The 24,811-nt window shown below is 41.7% G+C and overlaps 1 protein-coding gene across 1 annotated transcript in view; it reads right to left on the reverse strand.

Moving 5' to 3' along the window:
* Nucleotides 1-633: 633 nt before the first annotated feature.
* LOC144114831 (alanine--glyoxylate aminotransferase 2, mitochondrial) overlaps nt 634-24,811 on the reverse strand; it is a 61,813-nt gene continuing 37,635 nt past the window's right edge. The window contains exons 10-13 of the mRNA XM_077648817.1: nt 23,030-23,178; nt 18,631-18,780; nt 14,688-14,786; nt 634-3,568 (exon numbers count right to left, since the gene is read on the reverse strand). Of these exons, the coding sequence (XP_077504943.1) occupies nt 3,473-3,568; nt 14,688-14,786; nt 18,631-18,780; nt 23,030-23,178 (494 nt within the window). The 3' untranslated portion in view covers nt 634-3,472. The remainder of the gene's footprint in view (nt 3,569-14,687; nt 14,787-18,630; nt 18,781-23,029; nt 23,179-24,811) is intronic.

Raw genomic sequence — 24,811 nt, forward strand, 5'->3', positions numbered from 1 at the left:
ACTGTACTCCTGATCATTTTTTGAAGCTGGGAGTACGATAAACAAAATGACACAAGAAACCAAATTCATAGTTATATTTCTGCCATCCCTTGGGTATGTATAGAGAAGAGAGGAATTAGTTACTGCACTAATTTCACATTTTTCTCTTCTCAACTGACAGCAAAAAAATTAAAACAAAAAAAGAACATTAAGAAAGTGGAACTGTGATGTGATATTGCAAAGAGCAATATGATCAAAGCTGAAAGGGAAGTGTCAATATGTGAGAGCTGCCCATAAACACAGTGCACGAGATGTAGCACCTTAATTTTGAAAAAATAGAACACGCACAAGACTAATTACGTTGAGCACACAAAGTTAAAATAGCAAGCAAATGTTTGAATATAGCTTAAATTTTTCTCAGAACTGTAAAGGAAATGTGGAAATTCACCTTCATGCAAGACTCTCAGATAATTATTTATGGGGCAGAAATTTAGCCATCAAAAACAAAATGTAGGTTAAAATACTTTCCCCAAGTCTATCTTCAGTATGTCACACAGAAATGAGCAAGAAATATGCATGACAAATGCTAAATTTTTAACAAGCTTCCTACTGAGTAAAGTGAAGAGTAGAAAATGGCAGCAGAGTGAAGTCAAATAATGTTAAGAAAATATTATTTATTTCATTCATGCTGTCAATTGCAAGCAACTGTACTGCAAAATCCAGGCATTCTTTATCACATGCTTTTATAGATACAGTGTTACTTGGGATCTTGAAGACTGTATGCTAATGCTTTATATTAGGAACAAAATGAACTTATCGCAACTTAAGTGAACATACAGGACCCAGAATTACATGGATGAAGATACTATTGAAATGCCAAGAAAGCTGTTCTGAATCCAAATTCATGATGTTAAGACCAAAAAAAACTATAATCACTGCTTGGAAGTGATTGACTCGCAGCCTAACCATCCGTGCGCAAAGCACTGTCTCGATGCACGACAGTATGCTTGTGAAAATGGCTGGTGGTAGCGAAACATGTATTTAATTTTTTCACCTTATCTAACCTACCAAAATTCCATCTTCAGTGAAAGCAGTATCATTGTCATTAGCATGCAGTAATCTAATGATACAGGCCAACCTTAATTTGTCCCCAGTGTCCTTTAAAGGAGTATAGACACCTAATTTTGGTGGCACGTTTTCTTCTCTACAATGATGTGGAAGACACTACTACGCATGAATCACCATGTGATATTCGCCTAAGACCGCTAAATAATTTATAATCGAATTTTTCCTGTCGTGCTTTCTCTGTTTCGGTTTGAACAGCCGAACGATGGCTGTGACGTCAAAGAGTGCTTTTGTGTCATGCGAGGCATGGAAAAACATCCATAAAATCGCTGCTTTATCGTTTTAATTTACTGCAGTGCTGAAGTCAGCTTTCCTCAAGAGCTGGAATGACAACGAATGTGGAAATAGTGATTATATGGACGTTTTTTCATGTCTCACGTGACTTGTAGATACACGTTGACGTCACAGTGCCCATTAGGCTGTTGAAACAGAAACCGAAACTGCACGAGAAAGAAATGCGATTATAAACTATTTAGCGGTCGTAAGAGAATACCAGGTGGTAATCCATGTATAATTCCTTACGCATCATTATAAACCAGAAAACACGCACCCAAAATTTAGGTGTCTATACTCCTTTAAGGATGCTTGTCTAAGCATAAAATGGCAGTTATAAAAAAAAATTACAGATACACACATGTGAAATGCTGGGTGCACAAGTGCTAAAAAATGCATTTCCACCAACAGCCCACAGGATGCTCCTGTATTCTATCAAGACTATCTTCTTAACCTTTCTACTCTTTCAGGCTCACCTATACACCGTGTATAACCTAGCTTCTTGCCCATGAGGCCACTCATGCAGTGTTAGCTGTCGCCAATCATGTATATTGCACCTGCTTTTAAAGACAAGGGTGGTCTTTATTGTTATCAAGGTGAACCTAAACCTCTATTTTTATCTAGGTGAGATTTGCAGTGCAGACCCAACAGTGGGTGAAAATCTGGCATGCAATCCGTAGAATGTATTTTCATATTCAAAGCATGTATCCCTCCTCTATACACATGCTCACACTGCTCGAGTATTACAAAAATTCATAATTTACATGACATAATCAAGGACTGACAAAACATACATACATATACGTAAATAGTAGTAAGCCTAAGGGCTTTCAAGAATGTGATCAATCCAACTCAGCTTCATGATCATTGTGCATTGTTAAACAAAACTATTTAAAATAAAAATGAAACAAGCACATCTCAACAAACCGATTTATCAATTCTGGGCCCTGAAAGGCGAGAATTACTTCAGGGATATTTGTAGAACAAGCATTTGTGAACTCTGACTGGTTTAATAAACACACCGCAGTCCACAAATGACTTTACTGGTCTTCCAGCATAGCAGATAGACATGTGGTAGCCATTAGATAGAAGAAGATTTTGCATAAAGTCTGTTGAACTAAGTTCGTGCTGAAAGCCTTACTTGTTATGCAGCTACAGTAGCAGAAGTGACCAACTTAGCAACACTGACATAATGTAGCTTTATGCAATGGAACCTCGATAATTCAAACTTGCTTAATTCAAACCTCTGGCTTACTCGAACCAACGCTTTGGTCCCATCAACACCAGGTGTATTAAACGGATCCTCTGAATTCAAGCCCTACATGATTAAAAAAAATTTTCAGTCCCCTTTCAATTACTGAGAGTCTACTGCAAAGCTGAAATGCATACATTCCAAGTACTATACTGATGGCTATAATTAGTGATTTGCTAAAAATTAAGGTAATACAAGTGCTGGGCTATGTGCATCAAGGAGGACTTGCAGGTTCCTTAGGAGTCATTAAAGGGGCACTGAAACACCTTCCCAGGAAAGCACATCAACTCACTCAGTCACTGCATCACTGCATTGTGTTGTCACAAACACCTGAGCAACCCTCCCCTACCAGTTGGGCTGGTGGAGAAGCGCTGAACTCTCAGCGTGCAAAAAGTGAGAGGAGAGGGAAAGGCACGAAGATGCTGAAATTCAAATTTTGACTACAGATAACTCAGGTTCTACGAATCGCATTTAAAAATTTCTTGCTGGACGATATTTGTGAATCAGCATCCTTTAACACCCCAGGCATACTGCAACTTTATTAGGGCCCCTTTCAAAGCCCCTTCAAGGCACTGGAGTTGTCAAGAAATCATTAAGGTAAGCTGAATGCAAATCTGCATCAGCGCATGTCACATTCCGTGAACTGCAAATCCTTCTATGCATGAGTATAAAGGAGGCAGCAAACAAAAAGAATTGCGAATGGTGGAGTAGTAATCTCTTAGCCCCCTTAGACATCTGGTAGTCAGGCCTATAAGCTTTGCACACACAGCATCTCCAATCCTCCCACTATACAGCCAACAATTATATGAGAATGCATAATCATCCCATAACAGCACCATGTCGCTACTGTTGAACATGCGCAATGGCTCTTTTCAGCACTGCTGCAGTGAAGTCCACATCAGCCTCAGTGATGCACATTGGTGGCTTGATCCTCAGTACCTGCATAAAAACCAGACAGAAAGTTGCATTTGCATAAGCCATTGCTTTTCCTAGCAGGATATGGCACAATAATTCTCTCAGAGTACTGTCTTTCATCTCCATACACTTTGCACACGCTCATTTCTGTTATAGCAAATCAAGGATGCAGATATTGCTGGCACCACTTGACAACAACCAAGGCAGGAATGTTAAATATCACTTAATGGAAGTCATACACAATGGAGATCTTGTAAAGGAAGCCATCAGTCACTGAAGCCAAGAAAAGCATAGGGGAATTGTTCCCTGTTTAATTTGTGATGTTGATACAAACAAAATTTAAAAAATACCCTTTTGCCTTTCTTGGTTTCAGCGACTGATGGCTTCTATATCATATGTATGTCATAACGAAACCCTCATTTCCATAACCTTGTTGGCACAATCAATTTCAAAAAGTTGTACTCATCATTGGCCTAAACTTTCACCACTGAAAAGTTTATAAATTTGTTCATCAATGTGCAAAGTCAGTGCCTCCTGCAAATGACACAGCCCTCTCAATGCATTCCTTTCAGTTATAGGCTTATGACATGCACATGCTTGAAAATATGCTCTTAGTGCTGTTCAGCCAAGAGTGAATGACGAATCTGTCTTCCTTATCCTGTGGCCCCTGCAAAATCAATAGCCTCCAAATTTTAGTTTGTCCATAATTTGTGCAGCGGTATGCAATGCTTTTGTAAGAATATCACGTATACTCTCTATCCATCATTCTATTGAAAACATTGATTCTGAGTGCCTAAAAATCTAAATGGCACAACCAATCATATTGGTGTGCAAAACAGTCACTCGCCAAAAATAAGAATAAAAATAAACCAGATAGGAAGAGTAACGACTAAAGGAGATGGCATTACAAGTGTCTTCTGGTGCCGTCATGCCTTTTCCTAGCCAGACAAGCTTTTGTTGAACCCTGGAACAGCCAAGCATATTAGGCTCTAAAATATTGATCTGTAGCACGGTGCTAAAAGTACTTCTATCATCGTGATCTGCAGAACTTTACAGCCACAACACTGTCTAGAGGGCTATTTACCTGTGGCGATTGCTGTAGTCTTTCTTTTCCTTTTTTTTATTATGCTTTTTGCAACAGGCCCTTGTGTTTCTTTGTTATTCTTGTTCCTTACTTAGCATGTTCATTTTAATTTTCTTTCTCCTGCCTCTTTCCTTTGTGTATTCTCTGTGTCTTTTCTATCTGTCTCTTCTCTCCCCTCTTTCCCATCTCCTCTGTTCACAATAACAACCATAATCTTAATTAAGCTAAAAAAAAAAAACAAAGGCTATTACATGTCCACTTTTAACTTACTGAAGCAGTGAGAAATGAGGTCTTCTTTTTGTTCTTTGACAGGGTTGTCAGACTCATTTCAGGTAATGGGTTAACTGCACGTGGTATTGATTATTAAAGCACACACTATGACTACTGCCAAGCTTGCCGTGTCTAGTGGAAGACCATGTATGAAGCTGAGAATCAGCTGTCCAGATATAGACAAGCTATGAAGCAAAGTTACACAAAAGGATGACCTGGCCTGATGTGCCTGATAACTTCTAGCTGTATGTGGAACAATTAAGACACCATCAGACAACATAGGCCACAGGGCAGGAACTTGTAGAATAGCACTATTGTCCTTCTAAAAGCACAAAATTTTTTACAGTAGCTGCCCGAAGGAATTCCAGCAAGCATGCAAAGTAATCAAAGGGAAACTTAACAAATATAGAGGAAGCTTTGATGTTACTCCAGTGCTGTGAGAGCAAGGCTCCATAACCATTGACCAAATTCAATAGCTGTAAGCCACCTGCCAAGGGGTTTGGATGACAAACATTGGTATCATGGCTTGTCAGGCATGCGAAGTGCCTTGGGTGCAACAACCTATGGTGGGGTGTAGATCACTGACCAGCTCTGAATGTTGTATGGAGATTTTAAATTCATTTTCTGAATCTGAGGCATGGCTGCGATATTGAACTGATTACACTATGCAGGAGAAGAAAGGCAGGATGCCTTTGCATCACTTAGCAAAAGTGCTATCAGCCACCTCTGAAATGCCTCACTATTCCAGGCACAGTTCAGCCATAACCTCCTATGTTTTGTCTTCTAGTGTCACATCACAAACCTTATTTACCCTTCATAATCTGCTCAAGTAAACAAACACTAAACATGATGACAAAAGCAATATTAAACGTTACCCTTTAAGGACCTTTGTACAACAGCACAAGACACTAGCACAAAAGCGAACGCAAATAAATTTCAGAGCAGGGACACTCATGCGAGTGCCCCAATGCAATATGAAAAAGACAGGCACAGTGCTCTAATACAAAAAAAAAAATGACTGGACAACTACTGCACATGGTAATTCAAATTTTCAGCACAGCTCTTGAGGTAATTTCATTTTGCAATATACTGAGGTACAGAATTTGAGAGAGACATGTATACATGGATAGTTACAGACCACTTTTTTTTTTACCACACATAAATCATTCTTCAGCTAGCACTCCTCTCCAATACACTACTTCAAATACGATGCCGCCACTGCTGAGCCTCTCCTTGAGGCGGCCGCCACAGATGGAGCATGCCACATTCATCTGCTCTCGCCATACCCCCCTCCTTGGTGGTGACCGTGGCAACCCCCTTCCTGCGCTTGCTCTGCTGGTTATGCTGAAGGCCTACCACCATAACACTGGTGCCCAATGCCACTAATAGGCGGTCAACAGCTGCGCTGTAAAACATTAAATTTTGCCCAGAACGTCTGGCCATGCTTTCATATGCGCACTTCACAATTTTTTAAATGTTGCGCTTTTAACTTGTAATAATCCTGCATTTATAAATAAAAATTGGTAAAAAGAAAGAAAAATTTAAAACTTCTAAACATGAGATATCTCAAGCTTCAAAACTTTAATCTTAGACTTTTTTTTTCACAGAACTATGGACTTCACATGAGTTTTATCTTTCCACCTACATTATGCTCCAGCTATGCATTAAATGCAAAGGAAACTGCCACAATGGTTTCAAGAAGAAAAACTTTAAAAAGTGGTAAGGAGCAAAAGTGGTAAGCTACCCTAAAAGCAGTGAAGAGGCAACTAGGCATAGGTAAAAAATCAGATGTATGCTTTAGGAGACAAAGACGGCAATGTCATTAGCAATATGGAAAAATGGTTAAAGTAGCTGAAGAGTTCTGCACAAATCTATGTAGAGAAAGCCTTAGGAGTAATGCAAAGGGGGAAAGCAGCTGGTGAGGATCAAGTAAAAACAGATCTGTTGAAGAACGGAGGGGACACTGTGCTAGAAAAACTAGCTCCCCTGTATATGCATTGCCTTATGACCCTGTGAGGTGCACACCAAATCATCGTGGATTTTCGAACACAGTGCGTCGACAGTAGTGCGTCGGACAGCAGAGCGCTGCGCGTGCCAGCCCAGCGTTGTGCGTGCTAAGGGTGTGTGCGAGGCGATGGCGATAAAGAACGTGGTGAGCACCAGGAGCGGAGAGCTGACGTATCAGAAAACTGAGGTGTAATGGAAGACAGCGCAGCGGAGATCGGGTCATTCAAGCGTGGAGGTGTCAGCCGTCGGACATTGGGTCCGTGCTGCCGTGGACCTCCCTTGAATATCCGACGCAAGCCTCCTGCGTTCCTTGCTAGCGTGGAGGTGGCAGCCAATGGACTGAGGGTCCGTGCTGCCGAAAAGCTCTCTTGGATAGCCTGTTTTAAGCTTCTGGTGATTCGGGACGCCGTCGACGGATCCTGGCTATGCTTATCCTGCTGCTGCCAAGTTCTTCGGGCTGTTGACTGGAGACCACCGACGTCTTCCTGCAGTTCTCTCCGCTCCTAATACCACCTGGCTCCTTTCTGTCGCTTCTTTCGACGCGGCGCCAGAGAGGTCGCACTACAACCACCGGTGTCCGCCCTGTCTGCAAGGCATCCCCACTTCACTTGGGACGCTCAGTACCTGGTGAACTCTTTTTTTTTTATTCTGTAGTGTTGTACCCCTGTTAGGTGTGTGTTTTTCTTGTTTTCGTGTCCGTTTCTTATTGGCCCCCTTTCCTTTAAATCACAAATATGGTGTCGTTTTGTTTTATTTGATCGCTTTGTTCTCTTGTTCGAATCTACACGCAATAGCGTTCCTTTTCGAAAAGTCGGGGACGCGTTACCAATTTGCGACAGACCCCAAGCGTACCAGAGGCTTGGAAGGATGCTAACATTATCTTAACTCACTAAGAAAGGAGACGTCAAGGACTTGAAAAATTACAGGCTGATCAGATTACTGTCTGTTGCCTACAAGGTATTAACTAAGGTAATCGCTAAAAGAATCCGGACAACCTTAGTCTTCAATCAAACAGACGATCAGGCAGGCTTTCACACCGGGTACTTGACAATAGACCCTATTAACGCTATCAATCAGGTGATAGAGAATATTGTCGTGTGTGTTATTATTATTATTCCCTCATTTTGCACTTAATGTCATCTTCAACCAGCGAGGTCCCGATCGACGGTGAAGAGGTCGAAGCTCGGTAGAACTCGCTCGTGAGCCCGGCCGCGACCACTTGGCCTGTCTCTGGCGCCTGCTACTGTGGTCCTGGTCCCCCATCGTGCCTTCGACCCGCGTCGTCTGAATGACCCGTGACAATATAACCAGCCCCTATATATAGCTTTCATTGACTATGAGAAAGCATTTGACCCAGTGGAAACCTCAGCAGTGATGCAGGCATAGTGGAATCAGTGTGTAGAAGAGTAGTATGTGAAAATACTGGAAGATATCTATTGAAAGCACAGCTACCGTAGTCCTCCATAAAGTCAGCAATAAAATTCCAATAAGGAAGGGTATCAGGCAGGGAGACATGAATTCCCCAATGCTATTCACCGCCTGTTTACAGGAGGTGTTTTGAGGCCTGGATTGGGAACAGTTGGGGATAAGAGTTAATACAGAATACATGTATAATCTGCGATTCACTGATGACATTGCCTTGCTAAGTCACTCAGGAGATCAACTACAAAGCATGATCAATGAATTAGACAGGTAGAGCAAAATGGGGGGTCTAAAAATTAACATGCAGAAAATCAAAGTAATGTTCAACAGTCTCGCAAGGGAATAGCAGTTCACAATTGGTAGCGAGGTACTGGAGGTGGTAAGGGAATGCTTCTACTTAGGGCAGGTAGTGACTGCTGAGCCGGATCATGGGAGGGAAATAACTAGAATAAGAATGGGGTGGAGCGCATATGGCAGGATCTCTCAGATAAAGAATAGCAGTTTACCAATATCTCTCAAGAGAAAAGTATACAACAGCTGTATCTTACCGGTACTCATTTATGGGGCAGAAACATGGAGGCTAACAAAAAGGATTCAGCTTAAGTTAAGGACAACGTAGTGAGCTATGGAAACAAAATTGATAGGTGTAATGTTAAGAGACCGGAAGTAGGCAGAGTGGGCGAGGGAACAAACGCGGGTTAATGACATCCTAGTTGAAATCAAGAGTAAGAAATGGGCTTGGGGCAGGGCATGTAATGTGAACGCAAGATAACCGCTGGTCTTTAAAGGTAACGGAGTGGATTCCACGAGAAGGCAAGCACACCAGGGGGCAGCAGAAAGTTGGGTGAGCGGATGAGGTTAAGAAGTTCGTGGGGATACGGTGACCACAGCTGGCAGAAGACAGGGTTAATTGGAGAGACATGGGAGAGGCCTTTGCCCTGCAGTGGGTGTGGTCAGGCTGATGATGATTATGATGATAGTGATGAAGGAGCACGTGCTAGGAACAATACTTCGTATACTCCGTTTCATACATCAGGTGCAACGCTGTCAAAGCTAGCACTCTTGCTTGCGCTTCCTGCATCTGCGACCAAAAAGTAGTCTTTCTCTGGTGAGCGAAACATACTAAATGCTTTGCCTGTAGGCTTACCGGATGACATATTTGTCATAATCTTGATTAAATGCACTGTTATTGCTGACAACATGCTGTCGCTTTCTCGTGCCATAGGCCACTCAGGCACAGAAAAAGCGCGGAGTAACACACCTCCCTTTATTTTCACGTCCAGACTACCGTATTTACACGATTGTAAGTCGACCTATTTTTCAAAACTTGAAAACCCGAAGTGGGGGGTTGACTTACAATCGAAACGAAAATATCGCACTATAAGTAAAGGCGAGGCAAACAAGATATCTGGCATGCTACAGTGTGGTTGCATTTTTGCTGCGCGTCTCCGTCGCACCGCTCTTGGTGCTGGCCTTGAGCAGCTGCTATGTCAACGCGTAGAACTAACATCCTCTCCCCGTGCGCGCGGGCGGCGGCCGATGGCGGCTATCGATAAGCAGCAAACTGGCACCCCGCACGTAACTGCTGACTGCAGTTGCTGATAAGCGGCGGTGGCCCGATAACGCAATCGCGTTCTACGGGAAGCTCAAGCGTCCAACAAGTTTTCTTTTTACTTTCAAATGCGCGCTCGGTGCTCAAGGAAGCGTTGATAGTTGATGGAAGGGCCGCTGTTCCAACTGAGGCGGCATCCCCACTCGGAACGGCAGCGGTGCCGGGGAGTGTCGGTAGCCAACGGAAGAGCCGAAGCCATTCACACGAAGTTTCTCTTTGGCTCTGACGCATTTGACTACTGCCGGACGTGTTTCACAAGTATTTAATGTAGTGATTCGTCAGTCATCATTTGTGCTCCAGGTCCGGCAAGCAACCAGCGCTCGTTCACGGCTACATTCAAGATGGTTGCCATTTTTTATGCCGAAGAAACGAACAACCGCGTGCCGGGCCGCAAGTTCAATGTTCGCAATGGGTGATACAGGTGTGGCAGCTGCAGCGAGGAAAGTTTTCAGCCGTTCCACGCAATGTCATGATGTGGCTGTTTGCTAAGTGCGGGATTTCGCTGGACGACGATGTTAGAACGACATGCTGTGGGACCGCAGTAGCGATCACGGCGGCAGCGCTAGTGAGGACGATGGTGCAAGTGTGGATGGGTAGTCCAGTGACTAATACATTTTCATTTTGGAATGTGCCCACGGGCACGCCCGCGCGCAGCAGCCTATAGTGGCTGGCGATAAATGGCGGTCGCTGGACAATGCTATCGCGTTCAACTATTCAAGGCCAAGCTTAACCTTGGAAGCTTTTTTTATTTTTCAGAAATGTGATTGGGGTGGGGGGGGGGGGGGGGGTCGACTTACAATCGTGTAAATATGGTACTTCCGTACCTTTCACAGCGTTGCACCTGATCTATGAAACGGAGTATAGTAAAATCTGCTGGTATAAACTATAATGCCATCAGACTCAGCAGAAGTCCAAAGCCTTGCACATACACAAGCACAGCAATGAGCCAATGAATATTCCAAGCACCGCTGATTCTACAAGGAACATGGATAGCAAGTCCAAAGTAAAATCATTGCCAGGCAAATTTCAGTACGGTTATCTCAGAATGCATGCTCTTAACTGAAGTTTTTAAAATAAACTTTTATATTACAATAGCATATGTCTTTAGCATATGGACTTCTAGATAGCAAACAAGCAATTTATCATGGCACTTCAGAAAACTACTCAAAATCTTCGTGAAAACCCCACCTACACTTGGCATCCATGCGACCCAAGGATGATGCAGCAAAAATAGCATTCGTGAAGCAAATCCAGCCTTTAGATAATACAAAACAAAGAGCAGGCTATGACACTGAAAGTGCAGCATAAATTATCTTGGGTTCTAAGAGAATTCTGTTATTGCAACATTTGTGGAGTTAAAAAAAAAAATGTATCAAAGCTATCAACAGCCCAGAGGCACCCAAATGGAAATCTAAACATAGGGCACGTCTGCTGCAGACTGCTCTCACAGTGTACAGCACAAGCCGCTCATCAGCAGCGACACGATTACCTGCAACCTCAGGCTTTTTGCGATGTCAGCAATTGGAATACAAGATCTTATTTTATTTTGATGCACAGCCTTTGTCAAAGTTATACAGCCCATGGTCTCAGCTTGTAAGCCATGCAGTAAGTCTCTTGTAGTGTTCATGAAATTCCTAAGCTCCAGAAGGATGAGGATGCAAATTTCTGACACCTTAATGGCATTTGAAATGCTCGTGATGCAAAATGAGCCATGCTGTATGGCTCAAAAGTGAACATGTTGGGTTGTACATTTTTGAAAAAATTGAAATTGAAAACTGGGTTTTGAAAACTTGGTTTTTGAGGAAAGGAAATGGTGCAGTAGCTACCTCACATCTCGAACCCGTGCTGTAAGGGAAGGGATACAGGAGGTGGCTAAAGAAGAAAGGATGAAAGAGGTGTCATAGTGCAGGGCTCCAGAATAATTTCGACCATCTGAGATAACACAGTACAAGGGTGCCTTTTGCATTTCGCCTCCACTGAAATGCGGCTGCCGCAGCGGGGTTTGCACCCGGGAACTCTGGCTCAGTAGCCAACCACCCTAACCACTGAGGCACCATGGTGCGTTGAGAAAGGCTGCACTATGCATTTCTGGCTGAAGGCTCTGGTGCACAGTTTTCAGTATAGTTAAAAAAAAAAAGGCAACAATAACACCAGGCAATTACTTTGTCCGCAGATGACAATGTCAGTCCTTGGGCAAAAAGTGTCTGCACAAATTAGACTGCTTGACCTGCTTAACATGTGTCAGTTATTTTCAAAGTTAGGTCGCCTGTAAAGGACGGATACTAAACAACCATATCCATGCATGCATGCCTCTAGAACATCCCTATTAAAAGCTTCCCTTCTCTGGTGGTATAATGAACAATAACAATGTCACACTCAAGAAAGTCACATTTGCCCAAGTCTTTTGAATGCATACTTAATCAATAAAACTTTGGAGCATAAGTGCTGTGTTCCTGAGAGGAAATAGGCAGAGTACAGAACATTTTAGTGCTTATCTGTGCTGTTCCCATGAAAGAAGAAAGTTGCTTGTAAATCGCACGGGTACATGGTCACATAGGAATATATGCTACTAGACTCTGTATGTTCAGCGGAAAGCAATTTCCTATCAGAGAGCAAAAGCTAAAAAAAAAAAGGACTAAAACAGTTGGCAATTTCGCAAACCACAATGGTAGGTAGACAGCCCCTGCAAACATTTATAAAACTGATAAAAACAAATATTATCAAAGTTTCATTATGGTTTCTAGGCCTTTCTGCCTGATTTATTTTTTTATCCACATAGGGTACAGCTGTAAAAATGCCAGTGTTTTTCTTTTTTCTACCCCCTTCTGGCCACAGCAGTGCCACCGCCTACACTAGCACTGCTGTCACCGGCTGGGGGTAAAAGATGAGGTTACGGCCCATAGAATATGCATAAACAAATGTTTTAAAAGCAGTGTTCTGATTTCACACTGCACCTATGATACCGTCCCTTCATGAAGAAAGTAGAGTACATCTTAGAACAGGATGTGAAAGTATGGAATGCCATTTCAAAGGTGACGTATTACTAAAACACTGCAATACGTGCACCTGGGAGTCATCCCTGGCTGGGGTATGGCCATGGCCCTGAATTAGGCTAGCTGGTCACAGAATCCAGACATAGAACAGTTGTCCACACATTTGTCTAGAGCACCCGAGTGGCACACACTGCTGTGCATTTATGACAATTGCTACTGCATGGTGGGTCCAACATAGCTTTTAAAGACATGATGAGTTGAACAAGGTCCATGGGAATGTGCATGAATGACAGGTTCGTGTTTGGAGCCTTAGATTGCTTGTAATAAATGCAAGTTTACTCCCCAGTGCACCATTCGAGCACTCTAGACAGCTGTGTAGATGCCTGTACCTAGCATATAAAGACATGGCATAAAGAAACAGAGAGGAGCACAAAGACACAGAGAGAATTAAGCGTAACAACACAGACAGGAGTCCTGTTTTTCTTCTCCTGTCTATACCTTTATGCGCTAGTTATAACATATATCTGTTGGTGTGGGGCTGGAGCGTAGCTGAAAGAAAAACAAGCAAACAAAACTTTCAGAAATGTTTTTCTCGTTTCAGAGGGCACCCATGGAGGTAGCAGTTCGTTAACAGTTGGCGATTACTTTGAAGAAGGGTGTGACAAAGTATGCCAAGTCATTTCGAAGCTATCTTTTTATAACACCATGATAAATCTGTGTTGTGATGCCAGATATGCCCAAACAGGCGCTCTATCCGCTGGGTGTTTCTTCTCAAAATTGTGCAAGCTTCTTGTGAAGTCCAACATGCTGTCGCATGCACTACACTTGCTCTCTAATGCAGTCATTCAAACTAGAAAGCCTAGACAAATTTAAATGAAAAGCAGCTCTGAAATGGCAATAAATGAGCAAAAGCAAACAACGCACTGTAGCAGACGATGGCACAGACAGTAACCCCACCCGCCTGCCTGCCTGCCTACTAACACCTGTGTGGAGCACGCTCGGACGGTTCCTCACTGCTGGTAACATTACTGGCGACATGATGGTCACATCATATGCTACGCCAACAAAGCTGATCATGTCACGAGTAAGTCACTAACAGCTCTGCCGTAAACGAAAGAAGCTAGCTATAGTAAGAAACACCGTGATCTTTTTGTAAAGTTGCTTGATCCGGGAGAACAGTTGGCTGAGTAAACTCAGTAGCTATGGCGTCAAGCTAACAAGAATGAAATCACTGGCTCAATCTCAGTATTGCAGCTGCATTATAATGAAGGTGCAATACAAAAATGTTGGTGTAATAAGATTTCATTGCACATTAAAACATTTCAATGTAAATAAATTGTACTGAATTTAAAAATGTGATCAGAATAAATCTGTAGCCATTTACGTGCACCAAAGTGTGCCTCATAACCCATCGGTAACTGTAGTATTCAAAAGCTGATCAACATCTCTTTCTTTTAGGAAAATAAAACACAGCGTAAAAGTAAAAAAAAATACCCCCTAAACATTAAAGTGGTTTGAATGGTTGCCGGTGTATCAAGACATAAATGCAACATACATAGGCACATGCATTTTTATATATTCATGCCACTTGCTCTTCAACGCTTTGTACAATAGTTCGTTCCATCACAGAAAATAAACACTGTCAGTTGTTCTGAAGAACTTGTGCAATCAGTGAAGCCTGCTTAAAACTGACTGAGGCACTGCATGTGACACACAACAGATACCATGTGACATGCTCCCTTGTGCACTACTTACATGCCCGTACTGTCCACCTTTGCCAATAAGAACACCCATTTCACGACAGTGCTCCAGTATGGCATTCACTTTTTCTGCTCCAAGGGGCACTTTCGTTTCCTGTAAGAAACAAGATGCATGTTCGTGCTCTTAGTACTCAAACACCAAAACGAAAAGCCCACATAAATAATTATTTAGAGCAGTGCTCATATGCATCAATGCTCTCTGCAATTTCTGAAACGCATCCCCTGAATATGTGATCCATCGGCTGAGCATAGCTGTTTCTACCAAGTGCACCAAAGGCAGAACATTGCATGAGAATAAGTTTCACTGTGCACATAATAAAAAGCACCTTTCATTTAGTTATGGGAAAAAACCTTGGTTGGTCTTATAAATGGTGAGTGACAGAAATACAAACTAAACACAGTAGCAAAAATTGAAATGCACACCATGTGGTAGATGCGAGGACTTCCATCTTTAAGCATTTGTCTTCAGACAGGAGAAATTTTTGTGGACACCTTTCCTTATGACATGACACAGTATTTCTTCTTAAAAACAAACAGTGAACCTTCATAATAACAAGCTGCCTTATTTGAAGTGTGTCATGGTCTGAACCAGACTGAAATTTTATATCAGATTATTCTGAATGCAATGGCAGTTAATTCTGCATATTGTGAATTGTTGACACTCTGGTGGCCCATTGACATTGATCCTTCGCTTTTCTATTTTTTTAATCTGGCAAGACAAATTAAGTTGTGAAGGTCACGTAAAAACACCATGCTCATTCTGTTAGCTTTCCTTATCACAGTCGTTTAGGGGGCACAGGGGATAGGCAAGAAAACAGTTTGATGCCATCTGCTCGTAGGTGTGTGCACAGTGCCATCTTGCTGAGGTTACAAACTTTTTATTTATTTATTTATTTGAACCTCAACGGTCCCATATGAGACATGAGGGGTGGGCATATGAATGGCGGTTGACAATGACTGTTCCATGATAATCATGAAGACGACACCGTTTCCTTGATGGCAGTCTTGAAATGAACAGGATCAGAAATTTGTGCTAGACCTCTGGGAAGGTCATTCCAGTCGTGAGCTGTATGCAGAAAAAAGGACTTTTGGAATGTGGCAGTGCGGGCATGATGAGGGATGATGCTGTTGGGATGGCCTGCGCGAGGTGTTCGACGGGCTGGTTGAATGAGCTGGCTGTCACGTGGTGAACAATGAAAAAAACCTGTGATAAAGGTAGAGGAGTGAAATTCGGCGACAGGAGACGAGAGAAGGAAGTTGTAGTTGAAATTTTAAGGCATATATGCTAGAGTATCGCGAGTAGTTTGAAAGAATGAAACGAGTAGCACAATTTTGAACTGATTCAAGGGCTGAAATGAGGTTAGACTGGCGTGGGTCAAAAATTGCACTAGCGTATTCAAGTTCAAGTTTAGGTCGCACAAATCTTTTGTAAGTTAGTAATTTTAAGGACGAAGGCGCCATGGGCAGGTTATGACGGAAGTACCCAATTGTTCGATTAGACAAATTTATTGTTGGGCTAATGTGGCAAGACCAAGATAAATCACTAGTGAGGTCAATACTAAGGTATTTAAAAGATTTAGTTGCAATAATTGTAGTATTGTAAATTTTATAATTTTGTGAAGTATAATTTCCGCGGTGGTGAAAAGAGATTATTACAGTCTTTGTAGTATTCAGAGACATTAGCCAGGTAGTGCACCATTGCTGTATGCTATCCAGGTCATTTTGGAGGACAGAAGCATCGTCCGCGTTACTTATAGGGCAGTAGATCACACAGTCATCCACGAAAAGGCGGATGGTAGATGTTACTGTGGAAGGTACGTCATTAATGTATATTAGAAAGAATGCGGGGCCAAGAGGCACTAGCTAAACCGGAGGGACAAAAAGATGGTGAAAAGGAGAGACCAAGCAGAAATGAAATTTATTAGGGACTGATGGAAAACAAAGCATTTCACAATAAAGATGTTTGGTGTATGCAGGCAACAGGGGAGGGGCAGAAGGCAAGCATTCATGTATAGATGTCACCAACTTCACAAAAATAATAACTCACTCTGTGAGACTAAGGAGGAAAAATATACCTTCGGCAATCATGTACAGAATTTCACCTTCTTCAAAAAAGTAATGAAAGCTCGCTATAAGACATAGTGACTAAATTGTAAAACAAACATGCTCTCTGCTCAATGGTGGGAATTTGACTGACTAAATGTGCCCAAGTCCCCAATAGCCAAAGATTTGACAGACTAGTTGGCTGAGTCAGCAGTAGTTTTAAGGCGCACTAGATTTTTAATATCTGCACTGCCTGGAAGGCGGTGCCAGGATAACGTCAACAGTTGTTTCCTAATGCAACTGGTATGAACAGACCCCTTGGGGTTTTATCTCTTATGTGGCCTGAAAAACTGCAAGCCTGGACAACTTCCTTGGAGATTTTTCTGTCAGTTCGACAACCATATGAAATGACCAAATCTTGCACATCATACCAGTAAAAAAAGGAGACTTCGCAAGTATGCTTTTTGGATGCCTTGTCTATGTTAATTCACAAGATGTACCTTTTGCCTGACATCCATTAGAATGGGCATAAAAATGTTGGAATGGGAGCAGGACAGTGACAGCAAGCACAGCATCCCATGACCAATGTCAAGATACTGGAAGAACCATATTGCTGCCTAGCAGATATGCTTCAGATGCTAAAAACATCGTACTTTTGAATCAAAATAAAAATCCCAAAACTTTGCTGTAACAACCAGTTTAGTTCAGTACCTGGTTCAAGTACTTATAAAGCATTGGAGTATATATGTCTAGATGTCTAAGGCCCCTCTCTTTTTACCAAAATAACACTTAGATATTGCAAAGTGTTCCTGCTTTCCTGACAATTTTGTTTATATAGCAGTTCACAGTATTTGGCAACATTTAATGCAAAAATTAAAGTTGAAGACTGTTAAACCATGAAAAAATGCTTGCATATTAATAATAACTATATCGCAAAGAAAAGCATAGTCCCATACAAGCTGGAATTATAAGCATTGATAGTTATAAAGTATATGCACCACCAGATTTCAAGGTTACAAAACAGATATACTCCGTTTCATACGACATACCTTGTGCATCAGGGAAGGTGATAGTGGAAAGGAGAGGAATGGAAGGGGGCAACAGAATTGGTACTATTAATAACAAATGGTAGGTCATGCAACTGATTGTGGCCATGAATTAGGCTTGTTTTACGAGTATAATAAACCAAATGAAAATATTAAAAGGAATACTGCGTCATTTCACTAATTCATCCAGATGTTGGGAAGCTGCAATGTAACACTGGAATTTTAAGCAGTGCTTCTGAAATATATAAAAGTCCCTGAACAGCTGCGATTAAATTCATGAGCAAACGCAGATTTATCACCTTAAAAAAAAAAAGAGCAGGAGGCTATTTCTAACCACAAGAGCTTCGAAAAACCCCAGAGTGCACAGACCACCAGTTGAGAACCACTGGTCTCAGTAATCTTATTTTAAATTCTGAACACATGCGCAAGCAAAAAAAAAATTAATAGCAGAAACCTCTAATAAAAAGCTGTGAAGTATGGTAATTTCAGCTGACAGTGACTTCATAAAATTGAAATCAACACTGTTTTCAACATTTATCAATGACTACAGTCAACTCTTGGTATAAAGCTAATTAATGGTTATGAATGAACTTCACGGTTTAACTCTTTTTTTTCTTTTTAAATCAAAGAATCCACTATATTCCACTCCACTTCATAAATTGCTGTTTACTATTTGCCATTTGCCTCACTTTAAAGATATATTTACACCATTAACATTTACAAATGCAACAAGCCAGACACAAGGCCCAACAAAGCTATGAAACTATATCACCAAGCAGGAATTCTGCATCGCCAACTGTGCAGCCATGACCAAGACACGGCACTTTCTGTGATGTGACCTACACTAACCTTATTCTCCACAAGCTCCACACCCAACATGAGTCCTTTGCCTCTGACATCACCGATCACAGGAAACTCTTTTCTTAGTGATTCCAGTGCTTGCAACAGCCGGTTTCCCATCACACGAGCATTTTCCATGCAGCCTTCATCATCCAAGACCTGTGTGTTAAGTAAAAAACAAAACAGTGTTTTAAACAAATGTACTGCCTTATAGGCGTACTGAACAAAAAAAAGATTGCTCTTCACTCTGGACTTCACAGAAAAACAAAATGTGAAAATGCAGCACAAAAAGAAAGAACGGGCATAAATGTGATAACACAACAGCTTCAAGCCACTATGCAGCATCTATACTCCATCTCTCCATCTCACAAGTTGTTTGCAGGGGTGTGCAGGCTACGGCGTTCTCAGCCAGTCAGAACGCAGTTCACTGCAAAACGTGTTCCTCCGCGTTTCTCACCCTGCAAATGGTGGCTTTACCCCTGGGAAGGAAACTACACCAGTGTCAGCTGCTACGCGCAGGAGGCTCGGCCGACTCGGTGGACACCATGTTTACAAATGGCAGCGCACCACTTCACAGCAAGCCTCCACAGTGTTGTGGTTGAGCCGACTTTCACAGCTAATATAATCAGTGAATGAAATGCTTACTGTTCTTTCAAAACACCATCATGAACTACCTTTTCAATTACTGTAATAATTGTTTGAAAAATTGTCACACCACCAATGCGCAAATATTTGAAGGGCTATTTGTTGTCTTCCTTGGCCCTGATTGTATGAGAGAGCTTCACCATTCACAGTGCTGCAAACAACTTGTGAGGCGAAGTATGGTCACACTGACTGCCAGTAGGAGCCTTTACAGCAAGCTTCACAAATAGCCTTGAGCAATGTGTTTAGTACCCATGCCAAAAGAGAGACAGAGAGAGACTAGGAGAGGACAATGCAGTCAGTTATTTGCATGTTAGCAACAAACAAAGCACAGCCAGCTTTTTCGAGAAGCAGAAGTGAGGACACCTACTTTGCTGAGAATACATACTGAATTAACCACAGCAATGTTGCCACAAAGCCACGTGAAGCAAACTAATGTGTTACCACTCTTTTTGCCACAGCTGCTGGAAAGGAGTGCAGGCGTACTTGAAACTAAATGCACAATTGGCATGGTTTGCAAAAATTTGATATTGGTTTGAAAACATTTCAGACTATAACGTCACATACCTACGCACTCCAGGGCCTTACACAATATAGTCAGCATGAATTGAAATAACCTTGGTCTCTATTTTAAATGCAAAGAAGGTGCATCAGCCACTTGATTTCTGATACACAGAGGTGTGGTACAGTAATGCCAGCTAGAATTTTCAGAGCTAGCATGATAGCTAGCGGTATGCCAGATTACCAAACTGCAGTAGTCATTTCATCTGTTGCATGGCTGCAGCAGTGCAATAGGTCAGTCTTTCAGAGGCTCCCCTCTTTACAGATGTTATAAGAGATGTCATTGGAAGCAAGCATTTAAGTTACGTTTGGGGCACAATTTGATGCAAGAAAAAGATGTCAGTTAGGTGCAGTGAAAGAGAGTTTGTTAAAGAAACCAACTGCAAAGTCACACAAGGCTAGCAGAGCCACATTAAAAGCGCTGATAACAAAGATTGAAGCAAAAGTTGTCATAACAGCAATATCTGTGCAAGTCTTCCAACAGATTGTCTTCTGTCATGCATAGTAAGTTGCGGCCTTCAAACTCATTATATGCAATAAGCACATCTCTAGCATGAAAAAAAACAAAAAAAAAACACAGTAAGGTGACTGAATCCATCGACACATGGCTACAAAATTAAGTTGGGAGTAATGCCTGTAGCTTTCTCTGCTAACAGCATACCCAGAATACTCATATGATACTGATATGGAGCATACAAAATCTTTCCTACTCGCTTCCTTTGAGTTCAGATATACAAACACTGATGTGTACTGACAACCACTGCAAGGGATTCATGCATCAGTTAACACAAACAGTGGGACCTATTGCGATATGTAACACTGTGAGAGTTTAATATACAGTACACTAGCGATAATTCAAACTCAGATAATTTGTCCTTTTGGTTAATTCAAACAAATTTCAAAATTTTGGTTGGCCAGCTATATTTTCAATGCTTGCTCCAACACTCTCAATGCACGAAAAGCAGCGGTCAAGGTCAGATACATCAGGTTTGTGGTGCCACATGAGCTGAAAATTCGGCCCCTCCAACTGGTTAACTAAGACACGTTGCGAAGGGGGGGCCATGTCGAGGTCCGATAGGCACTTCAAGCGATCCTGTCACCGGGTAGTTTTGTTTTCTGAGCTTCACTTTACCAGCCCAAAGCGATAGTAGCTGTCAGCTGTGCATCAGTGAGCCAAGCCCAGCTGTGTGCCATTTCAGACCCTGATTGGCAAGTCGTTATTCTTTGCTTGGTTCAGAAGGAGTCTCGCCATTCAGGCACAGATGTGCGCCCCTCTTGCTTTTGTTCGCATGGTTCTTCCCGCGCGCCAAAAATACGGGCTCATCACAAAGTGCTCCTAATTTGTGTGGTGAAGACATCCTTACATGAGTGCAACCACTTGTGAGAAGGCTCCACCGCTACCACTGCCGCACTGTACCTGCGGAGGAGGCCGCGGAAGGCCTTAATATTTTGAAGTAGTTCTGCTTTGCATTTCATGAATTTCTCATTTCAACCGCATCACTACAGCGTCACGAACATATCGTTTCTACCAGAAGCACTAATGACTGGTACATTCCATGCTTTCGAACTAATTATAAACATCAGTCATTAAAACATAATCTCCCTTCAGTTCTAAACACATACATATTTCATACCAAGCCTACGATAAATCAGTTGAGGCAGCAATTCCTTAATATATTATGAGATCAACACTTAAACACTGCCTTGCATGTTATTACTTAAGATATTGATTTTGTTGTGTTTGATGTTACTGTTCCTTTTTAATCGTGTATAAACTATTTTTCCTTGTTTGCCATTTCCATGTATGCAATATGTTTTCCTATATTTATTTTTCGACATGATATTGAAATTCTGCACCCCATACTGAAATTTCAAGTAGTGTCTCTCCTGTATTTGCAATGTACATTGAGTGAACTTCACGCTGCCCTACCTTGTTGTCTCTTGAGCCCAGTCAAGCTGCCTCGAGCAGCTTTTTGCCCAAGAGCTCCTTCCATGTATATGGTAAAATAAAGGAACTGAATTGAATTGAATTGAATTGATGTTTCCTACAGTTGGCATGCATAACAGCATGACGGAATTGCAAAAAATATCACTGCCGCACAGTTTCCACTTGAAAGCAGATGACCATTGCTCATTTTTTTATTAATTAAATTTACTGTGCAACATAACGGTTTTCTTGGAATTTTTTTTTTGTAGCCATTCAATGACGCGACCTTGAGATAATTCGGACGTTTTTTCCAGCCCTTTGAGATCCCAATTACTGTGGTTTTACTATAATGGAAAAACAGGGCATCACTGCAAACTTTTTTGAACGAAACAACCAGTTGCTCGTTGGGTAAACATATCAGATAAAAACCTCGGGTCCCTTGAAGTTTGAATTAATAAGTGTCTATCGTAATTTTTATTTTCGTTGCACCCTTGCCTAACACAGCTTTTATGCAGTTTCAGTGATAAAACCTTTTCAGTGCAAGATAACAGAGTGGTATCCTTGGAGTAAATGACACCACTTTTGTCACTGCAACTGGCACATTTAGTGCCACGTTTCCTATTCTCGGCTACAGCGAAAGGCACCATCAAATTCCTCTCATATACTGGGTCGCATGACTATGCTTGAAAGCAGAATGATGAGTATGTTTAAAATCATGGTTGTAGTGCTGAACTGTAATGACGCAGATGAGAAAACAAGGTGAAGACAGTTAAGCACTTCACCATGCACCTTGCGTTGGCTGTGCTTGTCTTGTTTTGCTTGTTCCTGTCTCTACATTTCACAACAACTATGTTGAGCTTCATGAGTTGGATCTGAACTCACAAAAACATGGCTGGTTTCAATAAGCAACAGAAAATTGGCAGTATTACAAGGTAGGACATATCTAGAACTTTCAAACAGCTGTACAATGAATCAATGTTGATAAAGCATCAACAGGGGGACACACGAAGCAGCCCGTTTCATGTTTTTGATTAAAATTAGTGATTTATGCTGCATCTAACCCTCTGGAAAGTTGCTGCCATGCTCTGATAACACACAGGAAAACTATATGTCAACTGTGCATTTCCTATTGCCACCATTTATACTCCATGCTCAGTTACAAAGTCCACAGCTAAGCTTTTTACTGCAACAGCTGCCAAAGTAAAGGCCTGAAAAAGTGCAGCGAACACTAAGCTCAAGCAGATGCGTTGAAAACAAAGAGCAACTGGGGTGACTGACCTCAACAACAGCTGAACCAACAGCAGTAGCCACAGGGTTGCCACCAAATGTGTTGAAAAAGCTAGCTGCATCCAGGGCTTTCGAAATTTCTGGTGTTGTGATCACTGCAGCTAGTGGAAAGCCATTACCAATGCCCTTTGCCATGGTCACTGAAATGATCACGAAAAAACAAAAACACAGAGTTGCAACATGTGCAAACAGCAAATATCATTAGAAGTAACATAATGCAATCAGTTTCTACAAATGGTATGCTAACTTTTCACATCTATTAACCCATTTTCTCACCTTATGATAATAATTTTAACTGAGCATGTGTGCACAATGATTAATACAACTCAGTGCTTCATATGTTCAGCACAAATGCACATCAAGCAGAGGCAAAATTTGATTTTCTACAACACGACTAAACCTGTGTGACCCAGGGAGCCAGGTATGTAGAAACCGGGATCCCAAAGTCAAGTTTTTCGGAGGTTTTCAGTTTCAGTAGACAGGTGAGTGAAGACTGTTATGGCAGCAAGCAAGGACATGCTATTCAAACATAGAAACAAATCAAAACATAGAACAAAAATGTAGTTTGAGTCATTACTTTAAAAGCACACTAGCAGATGCAGGCTAAAACAATTTTGCCTACATGTACACATATAAATATCCAAGCCTTCCACTCGCTGTACATTTTTGCATTACTATTGTTAACAACTGTTAAATTTATACCCCATGCATAAGGCCCCTCACGTGCACGTTGAGTAAAATAAGGCCTAGCTGATATACTTCAATCAGCCGTAGTGATACAGTGGCTATGGTATTTGGCTGCTGAGCCAAAGGTTATGGGATTGAATCCCAGTTGTAATGGCTGCATTTTGATGGAGGCGAAATGCAAAAACACCCATGTGCTGTGCAATATGTCAAATACCATCATGACCACAGGTGGCACATTCTCATTCAGCTTTCACTTGGGCAACATGAACGAAAGCATGTGACATGCATGCTGCTGAGTGATGTGTGTTTGTGGGTGTTACAGCCCGTATGCTCTATTGTACTTGTTTCAGCTTGATGCACCAGTAACGCTAGAATTAGTTACGCCGCTGTGGTAACAAGAATCACATTTTTGAAAGCCTAAAAAGTGATAAGGCTATTACAGCTAGATAATAACCTCTAATTAGTGAAATGAGGTACCTAACTATACACTAGTTGATATGTTAGCTATTAGATTTTAGTTAACCAGGTTGGTACTAGTTTAAATTTCTTAGCTGTTTTGTGAAGTTTGGCCCCAGAGCTGATATTACACCATTGAAAAGATTATTTTCAAATGATCTATTAAGGCTTTATTGGATGCAAAGGGGATAAGTAAATATATAATCATATTCACATAAGGGTCCCAAAGCCAGATCTTTTTTATAAACATTGACAGCAGTCTTTGGTGAAATAGCATATTTACACGAATATAACACGTTTTTTTCATCATTTCACTGGCTTCAGAATGCACCTTGCATTGTATTCAGAACTAAGGTACAGTAATCCCTTGTTATAACGAATCGATTTACTCGAAATATCGCTTTATTCTGAATTTCTTCCAGTCCCGACCAAACGCATGCATTTTAAGCCGCATTACTCGAAGCGCACGAAGAACTTGATCCGCTTAGAGTGAAGTGCCGAGCGGAGGCATCGCCACCCCCGAGCGGTGGCATTAGTCTCATGCAAGTACAGATCAAGCCACAAAAGTGCCAAACCCATGACCGACGACCTGCCTAGTAAGGAGTACCAAGCGAGTGCCGAGCGCCCCCA

Source organism: Amblyomma americanum, chromosome 1 (genome assembly GCF_052857255.1).
Source record: "Amblyomma americanum isolate KBUSLIRL-KWMA chromosome 1, ASM5285725v1, whole genome shotgun sequence".
Lineage (NCBI taxonomy): Eukaryota > Metazoa > Arthropoda > Arachnida > Ixodida > Ixodidae > Amblyomma > Amblyomma americanum.